The 26,679-nt window shown below is 40.5% G+C and overlaps 2 protein-coding genes across 10 annotated transcripts in view; one reads left to right on the forward strand and one right to left on the reverse strand.

The window, feature by feature from the left end:
* ANGPT2 (angiopoietin 2) overlaps positions 1 to 6,324 on the reverse strand; it is a 58,984-nt gene extending 52,660 nt beyond the window's left edge. For 2 of the 5 annotated variants that reach the window (XM_006137766.5, XM_014580941.4), the window contains exon 1: positions 5,666 to 6,322. In XM_006137766.5, the coding sequence (XP_006137828.1) occupies positions 5,666 to 5,953 (288 nt within the window). In that variant the 5' untranslated portion in view covers positions 5,954 to 6,322. Of the gene's footprint in view, positions 1 to 5,665 lie in introns of all 5 variants that reach the window. The other 3 variants (XM_075923605.2, XM_006137765.5, XM_006137764.5) reach the window with 3 other exon arrangements.
* The window catches only part of MCPH1 (microcephalin 1), a 229,070-nt gene that overhangs the window by 134,965 nt on the left and 67,426 nt on the right, over positions 1 to 26,679 (forward strand). The window lies entirely within an intron of this gene.

The raw sequence follows: 26,679 nt of genomic DNA on the forward strand, positions 1-26,679 counted from the left end.
ACTTGATAGTGCCAATGTTTAGCATTGTAAATTGTGAATGGACCCTGTTATGTGTCTTATACAGAGCTCAATGCTAACAAAGTACTTGTCTCTAGTTGGGGAAAAGGAGTTTTCAGCATGAGTAGTGAGTGACATCCGTAGTGCTGATTATTTTGCTTGGTAAGTTTTATAAAGAAATAGATACTAATGTGTTTTTTTAAAAAAACAAATGCAAATGGAAAACTAATGGTAAGAAAATTATACTTGTGCAAAATAAACAGTTTTTAAAGGTAACTATTGTGGCATGTAAAGTTATGGGAACTTTATGGAGATTGGTCTCAAGACTCCAATGATAGGCTCAGGAATGGAAGTGTGTGAAGCGTGTATGCAAGCGGGCATCTTAATAGGATAGTTCTAGAAACTTGTCTACTCAGTCATCTCCAGGGTCGTCTGCCAGATCTGCTCTTGAAAGAACGTCAATTTAATGGGAAAAATGTCAGTCAGGAATGAATTGGGAAAACTCCTAACTGCTGCTCCAGCTATCCATATTCCTAAATTGCGATCCTCGTCAATGTGCATTATGAGCAAGACAAACTAAATCCTGCATTTAGATGTTGGAAGCAGCATAACCGAAGTAAGGACCTCTATACTGCTTACAGAACACTGCCTTTCATATCTAATAAGTGATAAAACCTTAGTCTTATTTTTGTATTGTTGAATTGTACAAGAAACATTCTGCCTACTGTTTGTCTGGTTTCATTTCACCATATAGTTCGATTCTTGTTTCGTCTTGAAAATTGGAAGTTTGCCGTTGTAGAATAATGCTGTTATTCTTTGCTTTAAGCTTTTGGGCAAAAAGCTATTAAAAACATTTTACAGGGATTTACCTACATCAGGGGTGGGGAACCTATGGCTCATGGGCTAGATGTGGGCCCCGGCTTGCCTGGATCTGGCTCCCATTGCGTGGGGCTCCCCCCCACATTGGGGAGCCTGTGCTGGTGCTCGAGTTGCCCACTATTTCCTCGTGTCACTGGAGCACACACAATTTACTAGCCTGGGATCCCTTAGACTCTGGTATACGAGGAGAGTGTCTTTCTCCTTAGCCAGGGGCCACAACTTTTTGGTTTTTTGTTTTATTTTGTTGTCTTCTCTACTCCTGATCTACATGACTTACATTAATAAAGTGCATAGTTGGATCACTGCATATTGCCTGGGAAATCTGCCCCAAAACATACACTGCTGCTGTCTCAAAGTGGGGGAGAAAAGGTATTTTCTTTTTGTGCCCTGCCAGTGCTCTTCTAACAAATATGTAACTGATAGACAGAAACATGTAAGTGAAAACAGATGTGTTACTTAGGAAAGGAATGCAGTTCTTAGATTTGAGTGTCAAAATCATCTGTTGGATGCTGGAAAATACAAAACATTAGCTGAGTAATGTTTAATAAAATATACTCCCCCCACACACACACATTGCATATAACTTTGGTTTATGGAAAATCTCATGTATTTCCTTTTATATTCAAGGTGCTGAAAACTAGTATTGCAATAGTTGTACAAGCAAATGCAGAAACCGTTATGTGCTTATTCTCATGTAGCCTACGATGTTTGAACTTCTTTTAATTGGGAAGAAACACTGGCCATTTGAAGTAATTTCAAATTGTCAGAGGATTTTTAGCCTCATACTGAACAGAGAAAGGAAAATACATTTCTTTAATATCCCCAAAAAGTGGACTTCCCCCAATACACCTATATACCATAATAATCCACTTTAAGGTCAACAGTAAATATGAGTTAAGTTCTGCTGTTGGATTTGACTTGCACTGTTCAGATACAGACTGATCAGTCTTGTTCCCATCAGTAATACATTAATTTATTTTGCTTAAGTTCAGTACTCTGTGATTAGTATGTTATCTTTAACTGTTGCTAATAACATAGCCTAGGAATGTGCAAAAATTAGTTAAATAGGATCACTTTTGTAGAGATCCTTTTCTCTTGTGTTAAAATTACTAGGTACAAAGAAGTGAATGCAATGATCTTAGTGTCTGTTCTCGAGCTGATACATATAAATCATTGGGTGTGAAATTACCATTATTCAAATGAGTGATATCTGCTACTAATTTTAATAAAATTTGGTTTATTCATACACCTTAGGAACAGGAGTTGCCTATCTTGTAGCAATGTTTGAAGATCTGTTGTTGCTGGATAACAAAAATCTGTAATGTGGGCATAACTATTACTACATACGCATGGAAATTTAAAACTTTAGTGGTCTATCTCAGATGTCCTACTTCCCATGAATTAAAGTTGAAATGCGCATAGGGTTATCCCACCCCCTATTACAAAACAAATCTGATAAACAAATACCATATTACAATAGATAAACTGATCCTTGGAATGGGGGATGTCAGAAGGAATGCTCCCTCTGGGTGTGTCTACACAGCAAAGAAAAATCTGTGGCTTGTCACCTGCCAGTTGGCTGTGGTCCACAGGGGCTGTTTCATGGCTAGGGTCCTAGGCTGGAGCTCAAGTTCTGACCCCAGAAGTCTACACAGTAATCAATCAGCCTTGCAGCCCGAGCCCCATGAACCTGTCAGTTGGCACAGACCAGTTGCTGTTTGTTTGTTCATTTTGCGTAGATATATTCATAATACTCAGAATTATATAGTTGTGCTAGGTGTATTATGACTTTTTTGTCTTCCACTTTAACATCAGGTTATTGGTTATTACTACATGCGTGGTGGCATCAGACGGCTTATTCCCAATTTCCTTCTAATTTAATGATCATCATCAGTTACCAGAAAAGTGTGTTTATAAATCAATAAAAATGGTGTCAATATAGATTTAGATACGTATTTATAATGATAACATTAGTTACTAGTATGGTTCTCAAAAAAAAAATGGTACTATGAAATAAGACACAAAGTGTGGCAATTACAGGCCAAATTCTCTTATTAATAAAAAAGCAAAAACAGTCCTGTGCAACTTATTGTCTTCCCATTGTATTTGTCCTTTAAACAGTGATGTTTCCCAGGCTGTTCCATTCATACAGTCCAGTGTTCATTCAGAAACATAACATTTCCTTTGGTTGATGGATTAAAGGGGGAAATGTGAAATTGTTTTGGGATGTGCAATACACTTGGAACAAAGCCTGTAAAGTTAATTTATGTTAGCAGCTTGCAAGATAATTTTAGATTATTTGAATTTAACTTCAAAAATAAAAAGGTGTCGTGTCTCAACTGTACTTTCCTGAATAAAATTTGAGATTACTAAAAGACATAATACCTTTTCCAAGTTCAGTGCAACTACTAAGGAAAGAAGAAGTTGCAGTCATTTAATAACACTTTTCTGTCAGTGTTCTATTAACCTTTCAAAACAATTTAAGATACAAATTGAATGATCATTAATTTTGGCTAATCTATCATATATTTATTGGAATATTAATGTAGTGGCATGTAGTATGTTAGGTGACAGAATAAAAAGAAATCAAGTAAGGTAAGTCAAGCACTTTAAGGCTTACTATTTGCTTTTCACATCCAGTTAAACCAGGTGTGACTAGTAATATGAGCCTTAACAGAAGTTGGCTTTCTGAAGTGCTCTTTGTAGATATAACAGAAAACAAAATGAGCAGGTGTTAAAGCAATGAAAAGGTAAACAATAAGTCATTCTATAGGATGGTTAGCTGCTAAACATAGAAAGAAACCATTATAAATGGGCAGTGTGCACCTATGGAAACATTTGCAGAACTCAGAGAAATACTTAAATGTGTGTGTCCTCTTTAAAAACAAACAAAAAATGACATTTTGAATTCTCATTGTTGGATTTGTTTGTCTATTATTTTGTAAAGGATTTCCTAGAGGTTGGCAGGAAAAAGAGAAGTTTGACTAATTGAGGGGGAATTATCTTACAGGTTTTTGCTTTACCTGATGTCACTTTATTAAGAAAACACAATATTACAATAATTTATATGTAGCATAGAATGCTTCTGTGTGCTTTTATTATTTATTTTAGGAAATGACTTGTGGATGGATTAGATTGTTTTATTTTGTATATTTTCATCTTGCATTGTAAATCTGTTAGTGTTGCTCTAACACTGCAATGGAAAATATTGGTAAATCAAGAGAGATGAATGTACAGGTGTATGAAGGGAAACGAACAGGAAGTTAAAGCAAAAGAGTGAATACGGAAGCAAAATGCAGGACAATGTGAATACGGACTGGACATTTAAGATCTATTTGGCAAACTTGTGTGACTAAAATTAATCATCCTAAAACCCTAAAAGAAGGCTTGTGGCATAAGGGTCTGTGTAAAATCTTCCAAGTTTCCAAATTATGAACTGAGTCTAAGGCTAGCTTTCATATATGAAGGTACGCATTGCTTTATATTTTGAAAAAATGCTTCTGTGTGTTAAACATGCACTCTTAGCTGATTTCACAGGGTACATAATCCTGGTTATCTGTGTACCTGCTGGGAGGAAGTGAGTCCTAACACAAATATTATTCCATAATGATAATTCATTATAAATGTTGGAATAAACAAAGAAGTTGACACTTTGTACTTCAGTTTGCAAATCAGCACCATTTTTATGTTGTCATTGAAGCATGTGAGGGTAAATGTTTTCAGTAAGTATTGTAATTAAGTTGATAGGTTAAAGCATTCTTTTTGCTTAAAATACAGGCATAATAGTGTGAAATAGATTTAGGATAAGAGCTATACCATGCAACTAAACTGTTTCTTGAACATAGATTAAAATTGTGCAACTCAAGCTTAAATCAAAATTTAATATACTGGTTAATATTTTGGGAAAGTCTGAATTAGTTTCGGTAAAATTGAAACTTGTTCATGTGGCATTGAATGTATTTGTATTCTCTATTAACATTAAAAATGTTTGACTGAATAATTTAATTTCTAATCTGCTATTCACGTAGAATATTGCCTCCTTTCAGGTATTTTGTGTGTACCTCTCTGTGTGCATATATACATATGCATTCCCTCAATTATAACAGGTTGTTCTGTAGCAGTTATGAGGACAGAGAGATTTCTGCACTAGCTTTGTTTCGACTTTTTCATTTATAAACTCACTATTTAAGTGGAAGAGTTACAGAATACAAATGATTTTAATTATGTGGAGCTTTCCTGAAACTGTCATTTCCCTGGCTTAATTTCAGTACACATCAGTCTCTGGAGATGCTGAAAGCAGTATTTGCAGATTTAGACACAGAATCTTGAGTCACATACTTAAATTTATCTCTGTAGAATATGCTGAAAATGTATTCCACGTAAATAAACTGTATACCCTTTTAAATAGAGACAAGCTATCCACTGTCAGTTGTTTCTAAAGTTTTTCCTATTACTCATTGCTACATGTATGATTTTTCACATAAATGCCTGCAGCCAGTACATAAAACTGCTAGTAACTATTGTCATTAAAGCTGAGTTGCAAGTTAAACAGCATATTTGTTCTGCAGAATAATATAGCTCTCACTTCTTTTCTACTTATTGTATCCCTAACTTCAACATGAGCTTTTGATTTGACCACTTCATTCTCAAATTTAGCTTGGGAAATACATAGTTTGACAATTTTGTGAAATTAGAGATTTACAGAAGTAGAAAAAGAAGCATTAGTAAAAAAAAAATACATAAACATTTTATGTCAGACCCTGTATTTTACAATAGAAATCAGTCTTACCTTCATTAGCCGCTGAGTGTTGTTTTCCATGCTGTTTTCAAGTAGTTGGAGTCTTTGTACAGAATCATCATAATCTAGTGGTGCATCTCTCTGCACTGCATTAGATACATAGGAGCTGGAAGAAGAGCGGCAGTTGTCCATCTCAGGCAATAGAAAGGTATAACTGCACGACCCATGCTGAACCTGGTACTGCTTCTTGCCTATAGTCTCCATGCTTTTACGAAAAGAGCTGTACCCTGAAGCTGAAACAAGATTACAGCTCAAAATAAAGTAAACAGCCAGCCACATTTTAATTGCTATGATAACTCTGCAAATCTTAAGTACTGTATTTTCAGTATTCTTAACAAGAGTTCAGAATATCTAGTTATCTGCTCTGAAATTCAGTGCTTTACTGCCATGTAAAGTACTCTGAATGAGGGCATTTTTTACTTTTCTAGTTGCAAAGTTGGTAAAAAAGTGCTGTCTTCTCTCCAGCTGTGCCCTCACTGTCAGAAACAGTCCTGTCTCAGCTGCAAGTTCTATGTTCGTTTTTAAAATAAGCTTTAATGTTTTCTTCTGCTTGTCTTTTGGCAAGATTTTACAGCTTTGGTATCTGAATCAATCACTTTCCTTTCCTTATATGATAAGTTGATAAGAGTAGCCAGACATGTGTAGCTAAACTGCTCCTCCCTCCTGGCTTATCCGTTATCTTCCTGTAGAGGGGGTCGCTTGCAAGGCAGAACAAAGATCAGAGCACACTTCTGAACGCTGCATGGTATGCGGCACTAAATCTATTCAAAACCTGATCACTTATAGGACCCCTATGAATTTCTTTAGCACAACTCTAATTAAGAATTTCCTAGACAGAGAAATCAGTTCTGCAAGCCTCCACCTATGCTTCCAGTACAACCTTGTAAATTATTTGTTGTAGTCATTTTAAAGTATGCCCACAAAAGGTCCTTTGTTTGTTCCTCTTAAAGAAAAATTCTTTTGAAATGTGTCTGACCAGCATAGCTTGGCCTATGTTTAATAGTTTGTATAAATGAAGAGGAGGATACTTCTAATCAGACAAAAGCAGGCTTCAGTCTACCCTTTCAGAAAGAAATAATGCTCTTTTTTAAGGATTGAACCTTCAACTGTGAACAGATTATGTGTAAATATATTCTACTGCAATTAAAGTAGACTTTTATGTAAATCATGTAAATATGAACAACAACTTGAAAGCAGTTTTTAAATGTTAGTCATTTATATTAACTGGCTAATTTAAATTATATTCGTTTTTTAAATATTAAATCAAAAGTCAGCTAGGAAAAAGGGAATAACTTTTCAGAGTAGTTGTAGGAATTCCTCAGTACATGACATGAGGGGAGAGGTATCATACTGGTCCAATATCATGTCTCTAGTAGAGGTCAATAGAAATGATGGAAGGTGAAGAAAAATGTCATGAAGCCATATTTATAATAATCAGTTAAAAAAGATCAGGAAGGAGTTGGATTCCAATAATATCTTGGAAAAATATATCTCTGCTCTAGAAAATATGCTATGGAAACCATAATGCTGGGGGGACTGAATCTTGAAGAGAAATTCCCTGCATCTGGACACAGAAACTGGACTTCTCTACTTAAATATTATTTTTTATTTTTAAGTAAACGTGGTGCTCAAGAAGGTTCCAAAATAATATGCCTCAGGGATCAAAGGCCCCTATTTATACATCTGACAAGCACAGTTAGTTATACCATAAGAAGCATCCTTACAGATTTCCCTATATATCTTTCTATTAACATGGTTTTACTTTCCATGATATGGAAACTACATAAAGATTGTGAAAGCCAGTTATAGGAATTAGAACCTCTACTTTGTTGATCATTGGATGGTTGGGATTTCTTACTCCACTTATATTTTAGTGATTGCCCTATCTGGAGATCATCCAAAGTGTTTACTTCTGGAGAACCCCAACGTGGACAAAATGTGCTTAACTTAAGTTTCTGCTCTGAGAGAGAAAACAAATATGTCAAATTTGTTTCCTAGGAAGTATTTTTTTTTCCATTGACTATGCTTTGAATTCCAGTATATTTATTTATCTGAATTTGTCTGAAGACATGATGATGAGGGATATTTGCAGTAAAATATAACTATCAGTGAAACATTTGTTTTTGCTAAATAGGGAGAATTCATAGATTATATGTACAACTCGATATTGTTACCAAAATTAATGAATGTGACAGACGCGCTAAAAGCTTGTCAATACAGCCACAAAACTTCTTTGAATAGAAGTTTCTCTTTTTTTCAAAAATATTCTACTGTTTGTATAACAGTTTCTCTCAATTAATGAGATTACTTGTGGCAAGGTGTCTGAACAATCATGTTTGTTCTTAGCTTTTTTAAAAAAATCTTAAATCTGATTTTGTCTGGCTAGACATTATTAGGCTATTAGCATTATTAAAGTGTGATTAAGTTAGATTCAGATTTTGTTTTACATTTTTGAGGGATTTTTACTTGACATTTTTTTCTTAGATGTTGTCAGATTGGCTTTTCCCCCGAAAGTATGTCCCAAAGCATTTAAGGCCCTTGATAAGTTAGTTTGAAAATACTGAGGAGGAAAATACTTCTCATGAGGTTCTTCTTTTCTGTAACTTCCTCCAATGCTGAAAGTTTCCATTTTCTTAATGAGGAATACTTGGAAGATTCATCTTACTTTTCTTTGACTTTTTGGTGTGACCTTAGTGTATTTTCATACTTCAATTTGACAGTGAAGTGGAGGGCAACATTTACCGGTATGATCTCCTAAAGGATTTCTTTTTGGTTGGTTGAGTTGCACTGGCGCCTTTATGTAAAGAAGACAGGGACTTTGAGAAGATGTCAAACAGAGAAGAACCAAGAACCCTTTCCTGGGGGAAAAGGGTAGCTCTTGATTTGAAAAAAATCTTACATGAGATAGCATTTCTGATTTACTAAGGATCATGCATTCATCCTTCTGCACACTGGTTGACTAAATCACTCAGAACATTGTTATACTTAAATTCATCTGGGTTTTTGAGAAGGGATCAAAGGGATTGGATGTGATCCAGCAACCCCTAATGACCAATGGGCAAGAAGGTTAGAAGAATGTCATGTGAAGTCTTAACTGAAAGCCAGCATCATATTGGTCATTAATGTTATGAAATGTATGTACAGATACTATGTTGGAGCCATGGATATATATTGAAAATACATTTTAAATTCTGTATTATGGCAAAAGTGAGAGCTTTTGTCAGACAAAAAATGTTTATTCACCTCTTTCTCATAAATTATATAAACAAACCATCAAAAAGTCAGCAGAGATGTGTAAAGTCAACAGGAAAAACAAGCAATGGGGTTATATTATGTCTCAGTAAAAACTGAGCTTTTGGGATGTAAGTATAAAGCAAAGAGGGCACCCCACTGATCCTGAATGTAGAAAGTAAATAGGCAGTGCATTTACATTCATGAAAATAGGATCACAACAAGCCTTGGTGGAAGATGCTATAAAAGGCTTTGGTGAGATGAACTTCTTTAGAAATTAGCCTGTTAAGTTTAGTCTTTAGAAAATGTACTACAAGTTTGTTTTATATGGTAATCTTTATTTTTCTGTTATCCTTAGTGATAGTCTCTTCTGTCATGAACCTCCTTGATTTCACCTTAAATATCTCTGAGCTGTGATATTAGGAAAGGTGCTGCTGGTGCTGACTTGAAGGATTTAAGTCGGTGTGCACACTGATCCCTTGGGGACAGCAGACCTGGTATTTCTGAGTGTTCAGCAGATACAACAAGGGAATGATTCAAACTGAGCTCAGGGCCTGGTATTACACTTTTTTAAAAAACTTTCAAGGTTAAGTAAAGGGTGCCACAGCCAAGCTGAGAATGATTCAGTGGCTAATAAGCTGGGGATGTTAGGGCACTGACAGTTAAACACTCAGGAACTTCTCTCTTACTGAAGTCAAGGGAGTAACCAGATGCATCAGTCATGGGTGCCCTGAGAAACTCACACTTGAGCCCTGGCTCTTGAGGGTTGCACTTGCTTCTGTGTTGCGAACGATAGGAATAACTATGAGAACCTGTTTGAGGATAGATAGGCTAAGAGTAAGATTGCAGTGGAGGACTGTGGTGAGGCAGAATGGATGCCCACTGATCCAGAGAGGGAGGCGTCCCTCCCAGAGCCCTGGTGGGAGGATCCTGGCTAATAATGCTTGATAAAGCTTGAACCTCCACAGGAAAGAAATTTGGTGGTTTGAATGTTGGGAAGATTAACCTATTTAGCATTTCGGTTGAATGAGTGGCACCTAGTTGCTGCACTGGCATTCATGAGTTCAGCAAGATTGATGTGGTGAGTACACAAATCTGTCCCCAGGGATGCTGGCTGGAACCCACGTGAAAGTAATGAGCTAGTCTACAACAATCTCTTTAGAGATCTGTGGGTAGATGCACTGCTAACTAATATTTTGTTTGTGGAGAATTAGTCTAGAGCTCCTGCACAGAGTGAGACTTCCCTTTACTGTCCAATACGTGTGTCTGGTGATGAAGTGAGTTGGAGATTCCCCTCAGGTATATCAGTAAGGACTTTTGGCGTCTCAACATCTGGGCCAGGCAGACTTACTCACTATTCTGCTGCAGGAATCTCAGCCTTTCCCACAATCTAGGAAGCTTAAAAGTGAGGCACCTTTCCAACAAAATGAGCATAGCTTTTCTTTAACCCTATGATGGAAAAAGTTGCTGCATTTGACGGATCTTTTTGAACATTGTTTGCCTTTTGTCATCCATTTCAGAGCAGCTTCCCGAGCAGAGGAGGGAAAGTTATGCCTCCAAGTAATTATCTCCTACAAAGCCAAACTCCCCATAGCTCAAGGGGAATGGAAATAGGAAGAATCTGAATTTGGAAAATTAGTATGAAATGTAAGGGACGTTTCAGTAAGCTTTTGTTTTCTGAAGTTCTAGTGAGGAGGAGAAATTCTGAGTATTGTGTACTATATCTCTGAGGAGTTATGGGGTTCTCAAATTTCATTGTACCACTATCCTCTTCTGACAACAAAATTTACTGTGTGACTCCAAAAGGGGTCCCTAAAACCTGAGCCCACCCCCGCCCTTCTGCCCTGGGTGGTGTGGCCAAAGTATGGATGTTAAATATCGGTTAATTGACTGGTTGTGTAACCTCATGAATTCTTATCAGTTAGTCAACTATTCTATAGTCCCCTGGGGTGGAGCCAGTAGCCAGTGTGCTCAGGCCTTACTCCTGAGCAGTCCCCTGCCACTTTGCACTGTTGACTCTGTAACAGTTTAAAAAACCACTCCCCTCATGGATCAGCTGCCTGTCACCCTATACTGCTGCCTATAATTCAGAGGCAGCAGCCCCTGACTGGGGGTGGGCAGTCTGAGCTCGTGGACCTGGTGTGAGCCGGAACTGAGCTGGGCTGCCTGCCCACCTGGCTCCTAATACACTTTAACTGCAGAGCTGCAGTGGGGATAGGTCCCAGACCCGGCATGAACCAGGACTCTACTAGCCAGCCTGCTAAAAAAAATTACTGAAAGGTGAGGGAGGAAAATACATGTAGTCTGTAGCATCAACCGATAAGCTTTTGCTTATCGGTTAATCAACTACACTATTACATCCCTAGGCAAAAGCCCGAGCCCCACCACCCTGGGCATGGAATCAAAGCCAAGTCCCAAGGGCTTCATCTCCAGGCACTGGGGTCTGTAACCTGAACCCTCCCACCAAGAACTGAAGCCCTCAGGTTTTGGTTTCAACCATGGGTGATGGGCCTCGGGCTTTGGCTTCATCCCCAGGTAGTAGGATTCAGGCTTTAGCCCTGGATAGTGGGATGTGGGCTTTGGCCCCAGGTCCCAGTAAGTCTAATGCCAGCCTTGGTGACTTCATTAAAATGGGATTGCTATCTCTTTTGTGGTATTGACCCAAAGTTTGAGAATCACTTAGGTGGCAGGGCTTGTTCCATGATTGCTGTATAATAGGTAGATTTGAATCCTGTTAACAGTGAAAGGGAAAATACCATTGTAAGACTATCAGACGTACTAAAGTAGGAGGAGTCTGAATAACTTGGCATGGGGTTTTGTACATTTTAGTAGAAAATTCAATAAAATGTTTATTACAGTTCACATTACTTGTAGTTGCCTCTCAATAATTTTTTTTGTTACTCATTTTGGATGTCTCCCTTTGGTGCTTTATAGGTGGAGGAGGAGCCTGTCTGAGTATGGAATACAATGTATTATCCAAACAAGTTGTGGTGATTAGTCTTCGATTTCCTGATTGCCTTTTAGTTAAGTGTGTATAGGGTTTGACATAAAATAGCAAATACTGCTCAGTATATTTTAAAGTAAAAATTAGATGTTTCCTTTTTTAAAAAAAAAAAGCCATTTGCTTTACAAAACTCACCATATAAAAAGGAATGAAATGTATATTTAGCCAAAATTAAGCATTTAAAACCTTTTCCAGATGTGCTTCAGGCAATTTCCTTTCTTGGGAAACAGTAATTTCCCTTACTCAACCAGTTCTGTTTTTATTTCTTACAGTATATGAGTAAGCCGCATTAAAAGCAAGACCACTAATATTATCTTTCCAATTATCATTTTACATACAGCTGCACAGCTTCTGTTTGACAGGCAAGTACAGAGGCACTTCTGTGAGATCTTTGATACTAAAGGAAGCAAAAAAGTTTGTGCAGTAATACAAGAAAAAGTTGATGCTTAGTCTATATTAGCAGAATTTTGCCTCCATCTCATTTTAAGCTTGCTCATTTCGTAGGAGAGTGAATTGACTTTTTTTTTTAATTCAAGTTATTTAGTGAGATTAAATCTGAAAGACAGAATAAGAATCCAGGCTATGATAATGAGGCACAAAGTACTAATTGATTCACCATTATGGTAATATTTATAGCACTCCTGAATCTTTTAAAATTGTTTTAATATGAGAGAATTAAACTTCAAAACACAGTTCTAGATGCAAATAAGAGATCTCTCATAAATTTTAAAATAATAAAAACTTTTTTTTGTAGCTTGCTAGTACCTGACTTTCAGTCATTTTGATACTTTTCTGCTAGGACTTCATTTTTAATTGTTAGGTCCTTTTAATATTATCAGTTTATAATTTCATTTGGTGACTGAAATATTTTCTTTCAGTTTTTTTTAATGCTTTTCCGAAACAAATGCAAACAAGGACAAGATTAATAAAATCACAAAATTAAAAATAGCGATAAGGCTTTGAATATTAACTAGTCCACAGGTACCCAGGCTGAGTCACATTATCTCAATCCCGCAAGCACACAAAAGACTTGCTTGTGCTTACCTGGGTGTCTGGTTGCTGACCCCAGTAGCCCTGTTAGCCTTCCTATAATGTCCAGCCCCTTTTCCACTGAACACTCACAGAAATGCTGCATCTGCTGTCCCCAAAAGAACAATGTATACACCAACTTGTGTGATGTTAGTGGAACCATGTACAAAAGTGATAATAGATAAATGGAAGTTTGGACTTAATTTTAGTTTGGGGTAAAGACCAGTTTACAATAGATTTGTACTGTCAAGGGATCAGGAGAAATTTGGCCACTTCCTACCTGACCTAAAAAAGGCCGTGTGGCTCTTTCTGGTTTACATTTTGAAATTTTTACAGTGAGACCTATATCTCTGAGGGTATGTCTACACTACCACCCTAGTTCGAACTAGGGTGATTAATGTAGTCAATTGAAGTTGAAAATGAAGCCCGGGATTTAACTATCCCGGACTTCATTTGCACCTTGTCGGGCGCCGCCATTTTTAAATCCCCACTAGTTCGGAATCCATGCCCGCGGCTACCCGTGGCACGGAGTAGGTAGTTCGAATTAGAAAGCTTAATTCGAACTACCTACCCGTGCCACGTGTAGCCGCGGGCACCTTGTTCCACGAGGAGTAACGGTAGTTCGAATTAGCCTAATTCGAACTACCTACTCCATGCCGCGTGTAGCCACGGGCACAGAGTCCGAACTACCGGGGATTTAAAAATGGCGGCGCCCGGCAAGATGCAAATGAAGCCTGGAATATTTAAATCCCGGGCTTCATTTGCAACTTCGATTGACTTCATTAACCGAACTAGGGTGGTAGTTCGAACTAGGGTGGTAGTATAGACATACCCTGAGTCTTGTCAGCACTATTCTCAAGTGGATTTTATGACCTGGCAAAGAATTGCTAAAGATTGCAATGTCATCATTGTAAGCCTATACAAAGTCTTTAGCACTTGATTAAAGAGCCTCTGAAAGGTGTTTCTTGCATTAATCAAAGATCACTAATTCAACTTATAAAGTCCCAAATTAGAAACTGAATTGGATTATTTTTCTCTACTATACTAAAGAGATTTACTTGTATCCCTACATAAAGTCTAGAACAGTGGTTCCCAACCTTTTTGAGCATACGGATCCTTTTTTAATCTATTAAAATGTCATGACCTCTCCTCCACCCCTCCCCCCCCACCATGGGAGGGGAAAAAAAGAGAGAGAGAGAGAAAATATCAGGCCCACCGCAGTGGGCCTGATCCTTATATTTAAACTTTCTGTGGACCCCCTGCAGTACAGTCACGGACCACCAGGGGTCTGCAGACCGCAAGTTAAGAACCACTGGTCTAGAGTAATTTAGATGTCTTCCCTGGCCTAAAGAATGCAGCAGGCCATCAATTCTGGGTGTGGGATGTGCATCAGGTACTCTGACAGTCTTACATTTTCTGTAAACAACACACAATCCATTCTTCTTAGAAACCTTAACAACTAGTGAGCCCAAAGGCGTGTGAGAGTTTTTGATTATTTCCATTTCCAGCATGTTTTGTATTTTTGGGGTGGGGACAACCAAAATTGTTCAGCACTCCAGGTGAGATGTCAACAGTGCTGAGTAGAGTGGGACAGTTATCTTCCATGTCTTAAATATGACTCTTCTGTTAATATATCCCAATTATATTAACCTTTTGTGAAACTGCAACACATTAACTTGTTCAGTTTGTGATCCACTACAGTTCCCAGATCCTTTTCAGTATTACTACTACCTAGCCAATTATTCCCTATTTTGGAGCTGTACATTTGGGTTTTATTCCTTCTTGAGGATAGCATTTTGCACTTGTATTTATTATTGTACTTATCAAATTTTAATTGATTTTAGACCAGTTCTTTAATTTGGCAAGATTATTTTCAATTCTGCAAAGAACTCCTTAAAATAAAGCTTTTTCTGGAAGATCCCTTATTCCTACTTGAAAGTAGGAATAAGGGATCTTCCGGAAAAGGACTTATTTTCCGCAAGATCCCGTCTAGACTGGTGCTTTTCTCCGACAAAACCCCGAGCCGGAAAAAAGCGGCAGCCATGTTCATGCAAATGCCGCGGGGGATATTTAAATCCCCCGCGGCATTTGCAATTCCGACTGGTCTCATTAGCATCCCTTTTCTGGAAAGGGGTGCCAATGTAGACACAGCCACTATGTCTAGACTGCAGGCTTCTTTTGGAAGAAGCTTTTCCAGAAGAGATCTTCTGAAAAAACTTATTCCGAAAGAGAGCGTCCAAAGTGCATCGAAAAAGCGATCTGCTTTTTCGAAAGATAGCATCCACACTGAATGGACACTAACTCACATTTAAGCTATGAATTCTATGGATGGAGTGGCCACCAGCACACCTGTACTTTCTTCTTTCCTCTTCTTTCAAAAGAACTCCCTCTTCCCTGTCCACTCACACCTTTTCCCAAAAGAGCTCTTTCGGAAAAAGGCTTCTTCCTTGTAGAAAGAGGTTTACCAATGTCGGGAAAACCCCTCTGTTCTTTCAATTTTTTTTCGAAAACGCGATTGCAGTGTGGACATAAGTGAAGTGTAGACATAACCTCAATGTGCAGCCACAATCAAAAAAACAAACTCAATGTTAGGAATCTTTTAAAAAGGGATAGAGAATAAGATAGAAAATATCTGTATTGCTTCTATATGCATGCTATGTCGGATCTTGAATACTGCATGCAGAGGTAGTTGCCTCATCTCAGTAAAGATATCTTGGCATTGGATAAAGTTCAGAAAGGGGCAACGACAATGATTAGGGATATAGAATGGTTGCACGTGAGGAAAGATTAATAAGACTGGGACTTTTCAGCTTAGAAAAGAGAAGACTAAGGGAGATTATGATAGAGGTCTATAAAATCTGGCCTGGTGGAGAGAAAGTAAATAAGGAAAAGTTATTTACTTGTTCCCATAACATAAGAACTAGGGGTCACCAAATGAAATTAATAGGTAGCAGGTTTAAATCAAACAAAAGGAAGTATTTCTTTATGAAACACAGTCAACTACTGGAACTATTTGCCAGAGGATGTTGTGAAGGCCAAGACTTTAACAAGATTCAAAAAAGACGTAAATTCATACGGGACAGGTCCATCGATTGCCATTAGCCGGATGAGCAGGAATGGTCTCCCTAACTTGTGTTTGGCACAAGCTGTAAATGAGTGATGGGATGGCTCACTTGATGGTTACCTGTTCTGATCATTCCCTTTTGGACACCTGGCATTTGCCACTGTTGGAAGACAGGATACTGGGGTAGGTGGACCTTTCGTCTGACCCAGTATGATCATTCTTATGTTCTAATCCTATATTCCAACCCCTCTCAGAATGGTGTCAGTTGCAGATTTTGCAAGTGTACTTACCAGTCCATTATCCAACTCATTAATGAAAATATTGAATAGTACCATGCTCAGAACTGGCCCCTCCTGGCCTCACTAGATACACCCTCCCAATTTGACAGTAAACCATTGATAACTGCTCTTTAAGTACAGTCTTTCAATCAGTTGTGCATCCACTTTATAGTAATTTCATTTAAACTACATTGGTCTGATTTGCCTATGTGAGGGTCACATTGGACCTGCAAATGCCTTACTAAAATAAAAATATATTAGGGCCTCTGCTGGTCCCCCCCATCCCCACTTCCTCCCCATCCACCAGGCTAGTAACAATAACAAAGGAGGAAACTGAATTGCTTTACCATGTTCTTTTCTTGACAGATCCATGTCTGCAACCCTGGCATCATCTAGATCAGTGGTCACCAATCAGTAGATTGGGATCTACTGGTAGAACTTGGAGCCTCTGATAGGTGATCCTGACTAGTTTGGCAAAGAGGCTATCAAGTGCCGGCGTTTCAGCTACTCCTTTCCCCACTGCTGAGCATTTACTGCCCTTTGCCTGCCCTGCCCCAGGAGCCTCCTGCTTGCTGTGCAGGACAGGGAAGGGAGAGGAGGGGGTGCTGATGTCATGGTGTCCCCTGTCTCCCACCTGTATTCTGTCTCCACAGAATGGAGGTCAGGGATTCCCAAAGGGGGTTGGGATGAAGGGAGTTTGCTGGTTGATTTTGAGAGTGGTGCAAGGCCAAACCTCCCTTAGCCCCAGTGCACCACTCTCAGGAGCCTCCTGTGGTAAGCAGTGTCCAGCTGGAGTCAGCTTCAAATCCCTACGCCAGCCCTGAGTCCTCTGAACCCAAACTCCCTTACAGAGCTTGTATCCTGAGCCCTTTCCTGCACTCCAACTCCCTGCCCCAGGCTCAGCTCAGATTCCCCCTCACACTCCAAAACCCTTAGTCCAAGACTAGAGCCTGTGCCCCAACCCTCTACCCCTGACTAGTGTAAGGGAGGGAGGAAAGGAGACCGGAGTGAGCAGGGCAGTGCCTCGGAGAAGAGGAACAAAGGAGGTGGGGCATCTGGGTTTGAGGTAGACCCTGGATTGCACTTATATTGGAAAAATGATCTTGTACTTTAAAAGGTTGGAGACCGCTAATCTAGTTGCTTAAAATATGATTGTGTAATAATTTGTTCCAGTATATTGAAGTTAGGCTGACTGGTCAATGATACTGCAGGTCCTCTTTTTTCCCCTTTTTAAAAATAGGTACTGGTACCATACTTATCCTTCTCCAGTCCTCTGTAACCTCACCCATCATCCATAAGTTCTGAAGATAATTGCTAATGGTTCCAAGATTGCTTTATATAGTTCCTTAGGTACCCTAGACTGAAACAGAATAGGTGTTAAGCATCTCACCTTCTTGAGGTTATCAATTATTATCTCTTCTTCCCTGCTAAGTAGAGGATCTTTTCTTCCTTTCATTTATGCTTGCTCCTAATGTGATTAAAGAATCTCCTCGTTGCCTTTTATGTCCTTTTATGTGTAACTCATTTTGTGCTTCAGTCTTTCTAATTTTTTCTTTACATGCTTGCAGCATTCTTTTGTACTCTTCCATTGCAAGTCATCCATGCTTCCATGTATCAGAGGAGTACTTTTGATTTCTAGGTCATTATTGATCCTGATGGTTATTAGCAACTTCCCTCTTTCCTTTTCTGCATCGGGATAGTTTGCAGCAGGGCCTTTAATATTGTCCTTAAACTGTGAATCCTCCTGAATTCCATTATACCAGGGTGGGGAACCTCAGGCCTCCGAGGCTGGATGCAGCCCCCAGCTTGCCTGGATCCGGCCCCTGAGGCTCAGCATTGGGGAGCTCACATTGGCTCTCCAGGCCCCTACTAGCTCTGGTGTGTGATGGGAATGTGGGAAATGTCTTCTCCTCAGTCAGGGGTGTCTCATTTTGCTTCTCACTTGTGTGTGGCCCCCAACTGATTTTTCTGTGGGTCAGTGGCCCCGACCCTAAAAAGGTTCCCCACCCCTGCATTAAATCCTTAGGTGAGGTTCTATGGGAAGAAAGCTTAATTGTTATCTTAATGTCTTTACTCCTTTCTTCTCTGTATCCAAACCTGGAGCTTCTTACCTGCTTTCTTCTCTTAATCTCTTCAAATGCCATGTGACCTCATTCCTTCTTAATTTCCTTAGCCATCCTCCTTAACCCTTGACTGGTTGCTCTGATATTTCTTGTCCTAAGAGAAAAATATTCCAGTTGTCTCTCCTGTGGGATTTTGACTAGGCGGGGCGGGGGGACAATATAAAATCAGTTGAATATGAAAGAGTTCTGAATGCTGTTGGAAAATCGGAAAACAGCTGTGCCCAAAGAAGAAAAATATACTGTGCTTTATAACTTGTTTAAAGCAATATATTTTTATAATGGTTTAGGCATTAGACTGTAATCTAGCCTTCTAAACACCCTGAGCCCTTCTGGTTTAATCCTTTCCTCTGTTCCACAGCCTTTTGCATGTTAGTGATGGATTTTCTCATCTAATAATGGAATATGTATTAGCATCATGTCTTGCTTCCCAAGAACATGTTATTTCAACTTAAGATTCAGAACTCAAAGAAAAACTGATGTCAAAGAGAGAATGAAAAGGAAGTAAAAATTATGTAAGAGGAATAAACAAAGGTTTCAGAGAGGACATTTATTGCAGCAGTAAGGTACCCAGTTCCTGACATCTGTTTCCCTCAAGAAAAAAGTACAGTGCACGTGTTAACCTTTTTAAAAGAGCGCAGAGTATTTGCAGATAGAGGTTTTCATGTATTCATACTTGTTGTGGTATATTAGCTAGATATTTGTAACATGTAGATCTGCTGTAAACCTGATTTGCCTTCACTTAAGATTCTGTGTCTTCCTCTCTGTAAAGAACATGGTAAGGTGACTCAGTACGGGCCTTGCATGTCCTCTGTTAGCTCTGTCACAGCAGGTAATGATTACTGTTGTCATTACTATATGCTTACAAACAAGAAAATAAAAAAGTTACAAAGACTCCACCAAATAAGTTTAGAGCCAAAATGTAAGGTTTTGTGCTTAATTTATAAAAGGTATGGGCTTTAGAAAATGAAAGGCTTTCCCAGTTCTAATATAACTTAAAAATATTGACTTTTTTCAGTATTTCTCTTAAGATTGGCTGTGAACATTCCTCTGAGATGTGGGGAACCAAAGCAAAATAACAGCAATGGGTTACTAATAGACTGTCCAGTGTCTAATGCAAACCCTTGTCCTGCGTCTGGCCCAACCCCTTCCCTGAGTCCCTACCACTGCTCACTCCATTCCCCTCCCCCCCTCCATTACTCACTCTTCACCACACTGACAAGCTTTCACCAGGATGTGAGAGGGAATGCAGGCTCTCTGTCCTGGTTCCAAAGAGTTTGGAGTCTTGGAGGGGACTGGACTGAGGAGTTAGTGTGAGCTGGGGGCAGGTGGGAGATTGCATGCAGCAGGGGGTTCAAGGTTTGGGCAGGCTGTTGGGATGCAGGAGAGGGTGGGGCCTCTGGAAGGGATGTTTGGGTGAAGGAGCAGTCTCAGGGCTAGTGTAGGAGGTTGGAGTGCTAGCTCTAGTAGGGGGCTCAGTGCTGGGGATGGGAGGTTGGAGTGTAGCAGGGGGGCTCAGGGTGTGGACTCTGGCTGGGGAGGGCTTACTTCAGGTGAATCCTTGGTGGTGGTGCAGCAGAATTATGGTAGGTTCCCTACCTGTCCTGGTCCTGCACCATTCCCAGTAGTGGCCTGCACATCCCTGGGGCCCCTGGCAGGGTCAAGAGACTCAATACACTTCCCCTTCCTGCAGACATCATCCCTGCAGTTCCCATTGACCGCAGTTCCTGGCCAGTGGGAACTGCAAAGGGGAACTGCAGAGTCATCACTCCAAGCAGGGGCAGTGTGTGGTGATCCCTGCCCCTCCACCCTGCATAAGGGCTGCAGAGAAGGATGTGCCAAATGCTTCATGATGGCATGGGGCCAAAATGTGCCTTAGTCTTGCTGCACTGCCAAGCTTTTAATGGCCAATCTCCTGAGTTGACTTCAGGGGTCTCTCTGGGAGATTGAGCCCAATTCCAGGAGACTCCAGGCGAAATTGCTAGCAGGAGTGAAGGTGAGACATTGCCTTAGGGCTAAGGAATCCCTTCCATGTTTCCACATGGAAAGAAGAAATGCCACTATTACCATATGTTCTCCTTTAATATGTCATAGTGATTTATCTGTCCTATAATACCAAGGGTAACTTATGGCAAGAATATGGAGCACAGAATATGTAGTTAAAAGGAAATCCGTTTTTATGCAACACAAATTTTAAACGGAAAAAATCACCTTGTTCTATGATTCTTTTGAATCTTGTATGTAAGTAGCATCAGGCATTTCTGTAGACAGCACTATTTTCCCTAAAACAGTATTAAAGCAATGCCTCAGCACAGTTGTATACACCACCATTGATGGAGTTGAGATATAAATGCAGCATTTAAACACTAATGATGTAAGAGTGTAATAATTTAAATGGGTAACCAATAAGCCTGATTTATTGGTTACCCAAATGGTTACATGCCAGTTCACCAGGGCTGGAGCTGTGGCCAGGGCTGGCCACATGAGTCCAGCTCTGGCACACAGCTTGGGGGGAAGCAGTGCTGTGGCCCGGGCAGTGCGAAGGACTGACTGCCCTCAGCCCTGCCTCCTGGGGGTGTGGAGCTGTCTTCTGCCCTCCTTGCCTTGGGGTCCATGGGTGTGGAGCCAAGCACCCTTCTCCCCTCCCTCCCCCCCCCCCAGCCTACCCTGTGGCTTGCAGCAGCTGGTGGCCCCATTGAGTATGGAGGTGGGTTGTGAGTGGGGGGGTCTGGCCAGGTGGGAGGCTGTATCAGAGGCAGCAGCATAGGGTGGCAGGTGGGAGCAGGCATGCTTGTGGAGCTGTCTTAAAAGTGAGCTCTTGGCACGGGCCAGCTCCCAGGGCTCCCACTGCTGTCCCATGCTGGTGCCTTTGTATGAGAGTCTTCAGACTCGTGTGGAAACTGAATTCCCAGGAGTGGGGCCTGCAACCAGAAGCATACTTGCTTCCAAGGAGCCTGTATGTAACCATGTAATCACTACAATTTTTAGCGGTTACACGGTTACAATAATAACTGATTTACACATCTATTAAAATAATTAATAAGGAAATAATTAAGTTGAATACATACCCCAGCTCTGCTGCATACACACATTTGCAAATCAGTCCTTAGTTATAACATGCTATTTCTCAGTTAATACAATGTGGTATTTTTCTGTAATTAGAAAAACACATTGACTGCATCTAGACTGGCATGACTTTGTGGAAATACTTTTAACGGAAACGTTTTTCCGTTAATAGTATTTCCGCAAAAGAGCGTCTCTATTGGCAAGTGCCTTTGCGCAAAAGATTTGCTTTTCCACAAAAGCATCTGTGCCCAGTATAGACGCGGTTTTGCACAAGAAAGCTCTGGCGGCCATTTTTGCCATCGGGGCTTTTTTACGCAAAAAATTCCTGTCCCTGTCTACACTGGCCCTCTTGCGCAAGAACACTTGCGCAAGAGGGCTTTTTCCCGAGCGGGAGTGTCAGAGTTCTTGCGCAAGAACACTGACAATCTTACATTAGATTGTCAAGGATCTTGCTCAAATTCTCGCAGCCAGTTTAGATATCTGGCAAGATTTTGCGCAAAATCTTGCTAGTCTAGATGCACCCATTATGTAACTACTAACTCTGGGTATGTCTACACTACAGCACTAATTCGAACTAACCTAGTTCGAATTAGTTAATTAGAACTAAGCTAATTCGAATTAGTGCATCTAGACTTAAAAACTAGTTTGAATTAGCATTTTGCTAATTTGAACTAGCATGTCCACACTGTGTGGACCCTGAACTGAGGTTAAGGATGGCCGGAAGCAGTGCCTGCAGGGCATCAGATTAGGACTTAGAGAGTGGAGCTGCTGCCTCAGGCTAGCCGAGGGCTGTGCTTAAAGGGACCCGACCCCCATCCCGGACAGACAGTTCTCAGGGGTTCCCCGCTTGCAAAGCAGTCCTGGCTTGGAGTGCCCTGAGTGCCCACACTCGGCACATCACAGCACTCGGCCATCAGCCCGGCTGCACTTGCCGCAGGCTGCCATCTGGAGGGGGGGGTCAATCAAGGGGCTTCAGGAGAGTTTCCACCCCGAGGAGCCCGCAGAGCCAGCCCAGTCCTCCCCATCGGGGGCTCATACCCCATTCCTCCCTCACCTCCTTCCACTTACCCCTCCCTAGCCCCCCTTCCTGATGTACAAAATAAAGGACACGTGTGTTCAAAAATAGAAACTGTCTTTATTGAACAAAACTCAGAGAGACTGGGAAAAGAAGGTGGGAGAGGGGAAGAGAGAGGGTGGCAGAGGGGAGGGCAACTAAAATGATCAGGGGTTTGGAACAGGTCCCATATGAAGAGAGGCTAAAGAGACTGGGACTTCTCAGCTTAGAAAAGAGGAGACTGAGGGGGGATATGATAGAGGTCTCTAAAAGCATGAGTGGTGTGGAGAGGGTGCATAAAGAAAAGTTCTTCATTAGTTCCCATAATAGAAGGACTAAAGGACACCAAATGGAATGAATGGGTAGCAGGCTTCAAACTAGCAACAGAAAGTTCTTCTTCACAAAGCAAATAGTCAACCTGTGGAACTCCTTGCTGCAGGAGGCTGTGAAGGCTAGAACTAGAACAGAGTTAAAAGAGAAGTGAGATCAAGTCATGGAGGTTGGGTCCGTGGAGTGGTATTAGCCAGGGGGTAGGAATGGTGTCCCTGGCCTCTGTTTGTGGAAGGCTGGAGATGGATGGCACGAGACAAATGGCTTGGTCATTGTCTTCGGTCCATCCCCTCCAGGGTACCTAGTGTTGGCCGCTGTCGGCAGACAGGCTACTGTACTAGATGGAGCTTTGTTCTGACCCAGTACGGCCATTCTAAGCTCAGGACTCAAGGTCGGGGGTCTCAGTGGACCACCTTGATTTTCATGCCAACCTGCTCCTGGGTGGCCAGGCTGGCAGCTATCCTGCCCTAGATGGCCACTTTCCTGTGCCTAGTGTGGAGGTCCTGGATGAGGTCCACGATGTCTGCACTAGACCAGGCGGGCGCCCGCCTCTTGCGGACCTGGGCAGGCTCCCGGGAGCCGCCAGCCTGGTCCCGGGAAGAGGTGGAGGGCTGGGTGGCAGCGGGTGGCCGGCTCGAGCCGTGCCAGGTGCAGGGTCTGCTGGCTGGGTGCTGGCAGGCTTGCACCTGGCACGGGCACCGTAGCCAGCCTGTGCCCCTTTAAGGGCTCCGGGGCCGGGAGGGGGGCAGAAGAGTTTCCCTGGTGTTGGCCAGAGTGGCCACCAGGGAAAGCTGGGGAGGGCTAGCCTCCCACTAGTTCGAATTAAGTGGCTACACAGCCCTTAATTCGAACTAGTTAATTCGAACCAGGCGTTAGTCCTCGTAGAATGAGGTTTACCTAGTTCGAATTAAGCGCACCGCTAGTTCGAATTAAGTTCGAACTAGCGGTTTGTATGTGTAGCGCCTATCAAAGTTAATTCGAACTAACGTCTGTTAGTTCGAATTAACTTTGTAGTGTAGACATACCCTCTGGGATTATATGGTATTTCAGTGAAAACAGGAAAGAGATGCAGTTGTGCCATGCAATGTAACTTTTGTCAGTTTCTGAGTTGCATATGCTAAAACTGTGCATCCCTAATGTATCTAATTTTTGGTCATTTTTAGTTTTGTCCCTAAACCACATGAGAAAAGAAGAAAAATTCTGTAGAGTTTTTTTTCATAACTAGCAGACACTAGCCAGCAAAGGCTAATTGCTGTTGATCAGTGTCACAACCATATCACCAGGTACTGACCTCAGATGAACACCTTGTCTCTATGATCCATCACCTTTTGTTAGCTAAAGTTGCTTCCTTTCAATATATTCCACTAAATGCTATTTAATAAATTGGAGGCCTTGGGGAACTTCATTTGTAACATTCATATAAGAGTTATAATAGCTTTTCCAGTAATTACCAAAAAGAACAAAGAGATTTAAGAGTTCTTGAATCTATATATTAAAAAAAAACTCACATAATTTGAAAAAAACACTGCCAATTCTTCTAAGTAGCAGTATAAGAATATGCTTTCTCGTCTGCTCTTTGTTCATCTTGCTGAACAAATCATCTGCTAGAAAGATAATCGTCTATCAGTAATAGACTGTGTACAGTTAATTGTTGACCAAATCTTTTGGTCACAGTTGATAATATAGTATCTTTTCTTCTCTACATGAATCACCAATTTGACTGGTTTATAACCTGCTAATCTGCTCATTTGCTTTTTAATTGTATAAATCTGCATCTCAGCTGAATAGCTTTAGCTACATCATTGAAAAGGTATACTTTGAAACATAACATAATGGTATTCTTCTTCAGATTAAATTACATTTTTAAATAGAATCCAAAACCACTTTTCATAGCAGTCTTGACAGGATAAGAATCTCTAGTCATCTTAGCCACAGCCAAATCTCAGTTCATATGAGCATTAGAAGTAGAAATCTACTACATCTTAAATTCCATTTCTGATTATGATTACAAAAGCTCATGTAATTATATATACTCACATGATTTTGAGTCCGTTCCTTCCTTTAAAGGAGGCAGAGACCTGTCAAATTTCTATTTTAAAATATTCTCCCAAGAATTCACCTTTAAAAATCAAGTGATATATTATCATTAATTACTGCATTAACCATATCCTGCAGGATGTTGACTTAATGGTCAGTGACTGGCACTGTTCCTCAACATTAGTAACTTTAGATCTAATTCATCAAATTCCTGCTCAGCTGACTCTATTTTACTAGTTTATATCCTTCTTTTCCAAATTCCCAATTCAAATATCATTTTTCTTTATATACTGATCATACTGCTAACAAAATTTCAATATTTTTATTAATCCCAGGAAATAGCATTAAACTGATAAGGTAACATCGTATCTGGAGGAAAGAAGCCTGAAGTACCATGCTTAGAAAATTTTCCACCTCAAGCAATTTAAATTTCATTTCTTGGAATAAGGCCCAAGTGTTTGGCCCACTAGATCTTACAAATGATTGTTTGATGAATCCATGTTAAAATAACATGCTTTCTGTAGCTGTATGGATGAAGTAAAAGCCTTTTAGAAACCAGTTTTCTAGACTAGACGTAGTTCTGTTTATCTATTTTGTCTTCATCATCAAACACATCATGAATTCTGGCACAAAACCATTTTGTGCCAGAAGGTCAACATGGTCTGGAATTGAGGCTAGGAAAAAAAATGTGATTTCTTGTATGCAGACAGCTAAGAATTCAAAGTAGATTCACTAGAAAGCAAATGTGGTTGTCCCAGTTTTCAGCTGAGGTTCATTTTCTCAAATAAATTGAAGCCCTTTTTCTGGTGTAGTCTGACATTTCTCTGTGTTCTACTACTCATTTTTTTTGTACTGTTATGCTTTTGTGCCATGTTTTCTCATTTTATTCTTTCTTTTCCCTTTTTGACTCTGATTCTTACTTGGCCTATGAGTTGGGATTCAGATGTGAGCAAGACGGATAACTAAAGCAATATCTATACTACAGAGTTTTTCCAGGATACCAGAGTTATCCTGAAAAAACTCTGCCGCATGCAGGGAACACGTCTGCTTTTTCGGATCAGTTTCCAAAAAAGCGGGAACGCTCTTTCAGAAGCCCTGTATTTCTCACATTTGGACTAAGGGCTCATTTTATGAGGAATAAGGGCTCTTCTAAACGAAAAGGCTTTTCCAAGATTTGGCCCTGTATAGACAGGCCAAATGTCGGAAAAGCCTCTTCTGAAAAAAGAATTGGAAAAAGGTACGCAAATTGCAGTTTGCAATTTGTGTACCTTTTTCTGAAAATAGCCTACAGTGTAAGACATAGCCTGGGAATCAAGGTATTGATCTAGAAGGAAAGATGAAAGGGACTTGTTGCTGCTAAATGATAAGTAAGCAAAGGATATAACTGGATGTTGGTACTGAAAGAGCATAAAGTCATAAAGGGAATGGAGTCTTAACTGAGATTCTCTCTCTTGCTCATGCCCATTTGTGCCAGATAAAAAGACTAGTGGCATAAGGGGGCCCTAAATCTGTTAGTGGCTGGGGGAATGCAGGAACTCTGGAAGACTGCCAAGAAGCCCATTGTAAGCCCTGGTATGTGGGGCAGGCATGAGGTTACACCAAGCAGTAATACAGAAATTAGAAGCAGCAGGGTGGTACATGGTCTTCCCAGGTTTCCCTGCCATAATTTGGCTAGCTAAATTATGTTGGGTATCTCTCCATTAGGGATGTGAAGGTTTAACTGGTTAATCGGTAGGGGCTGGAGCAACTCCCTACATGCTGCATGCAGGGGGTTGCTCCAGCCCCACAGGTG

Source organism: Pelodiscus sinensis, chromosome 3 (genome assembly GCF_052426305.1).
Source record: "Pelodiscus sinensis isolate ZL-2025 chromosome 3, ASM5242630v1, whole genome shotgun sequence".
NCBI lineage: Eukaryota > Metazoa > Chordata > Testudines > Trionychidae > Pelodiscus > Pelodiscus sinensis.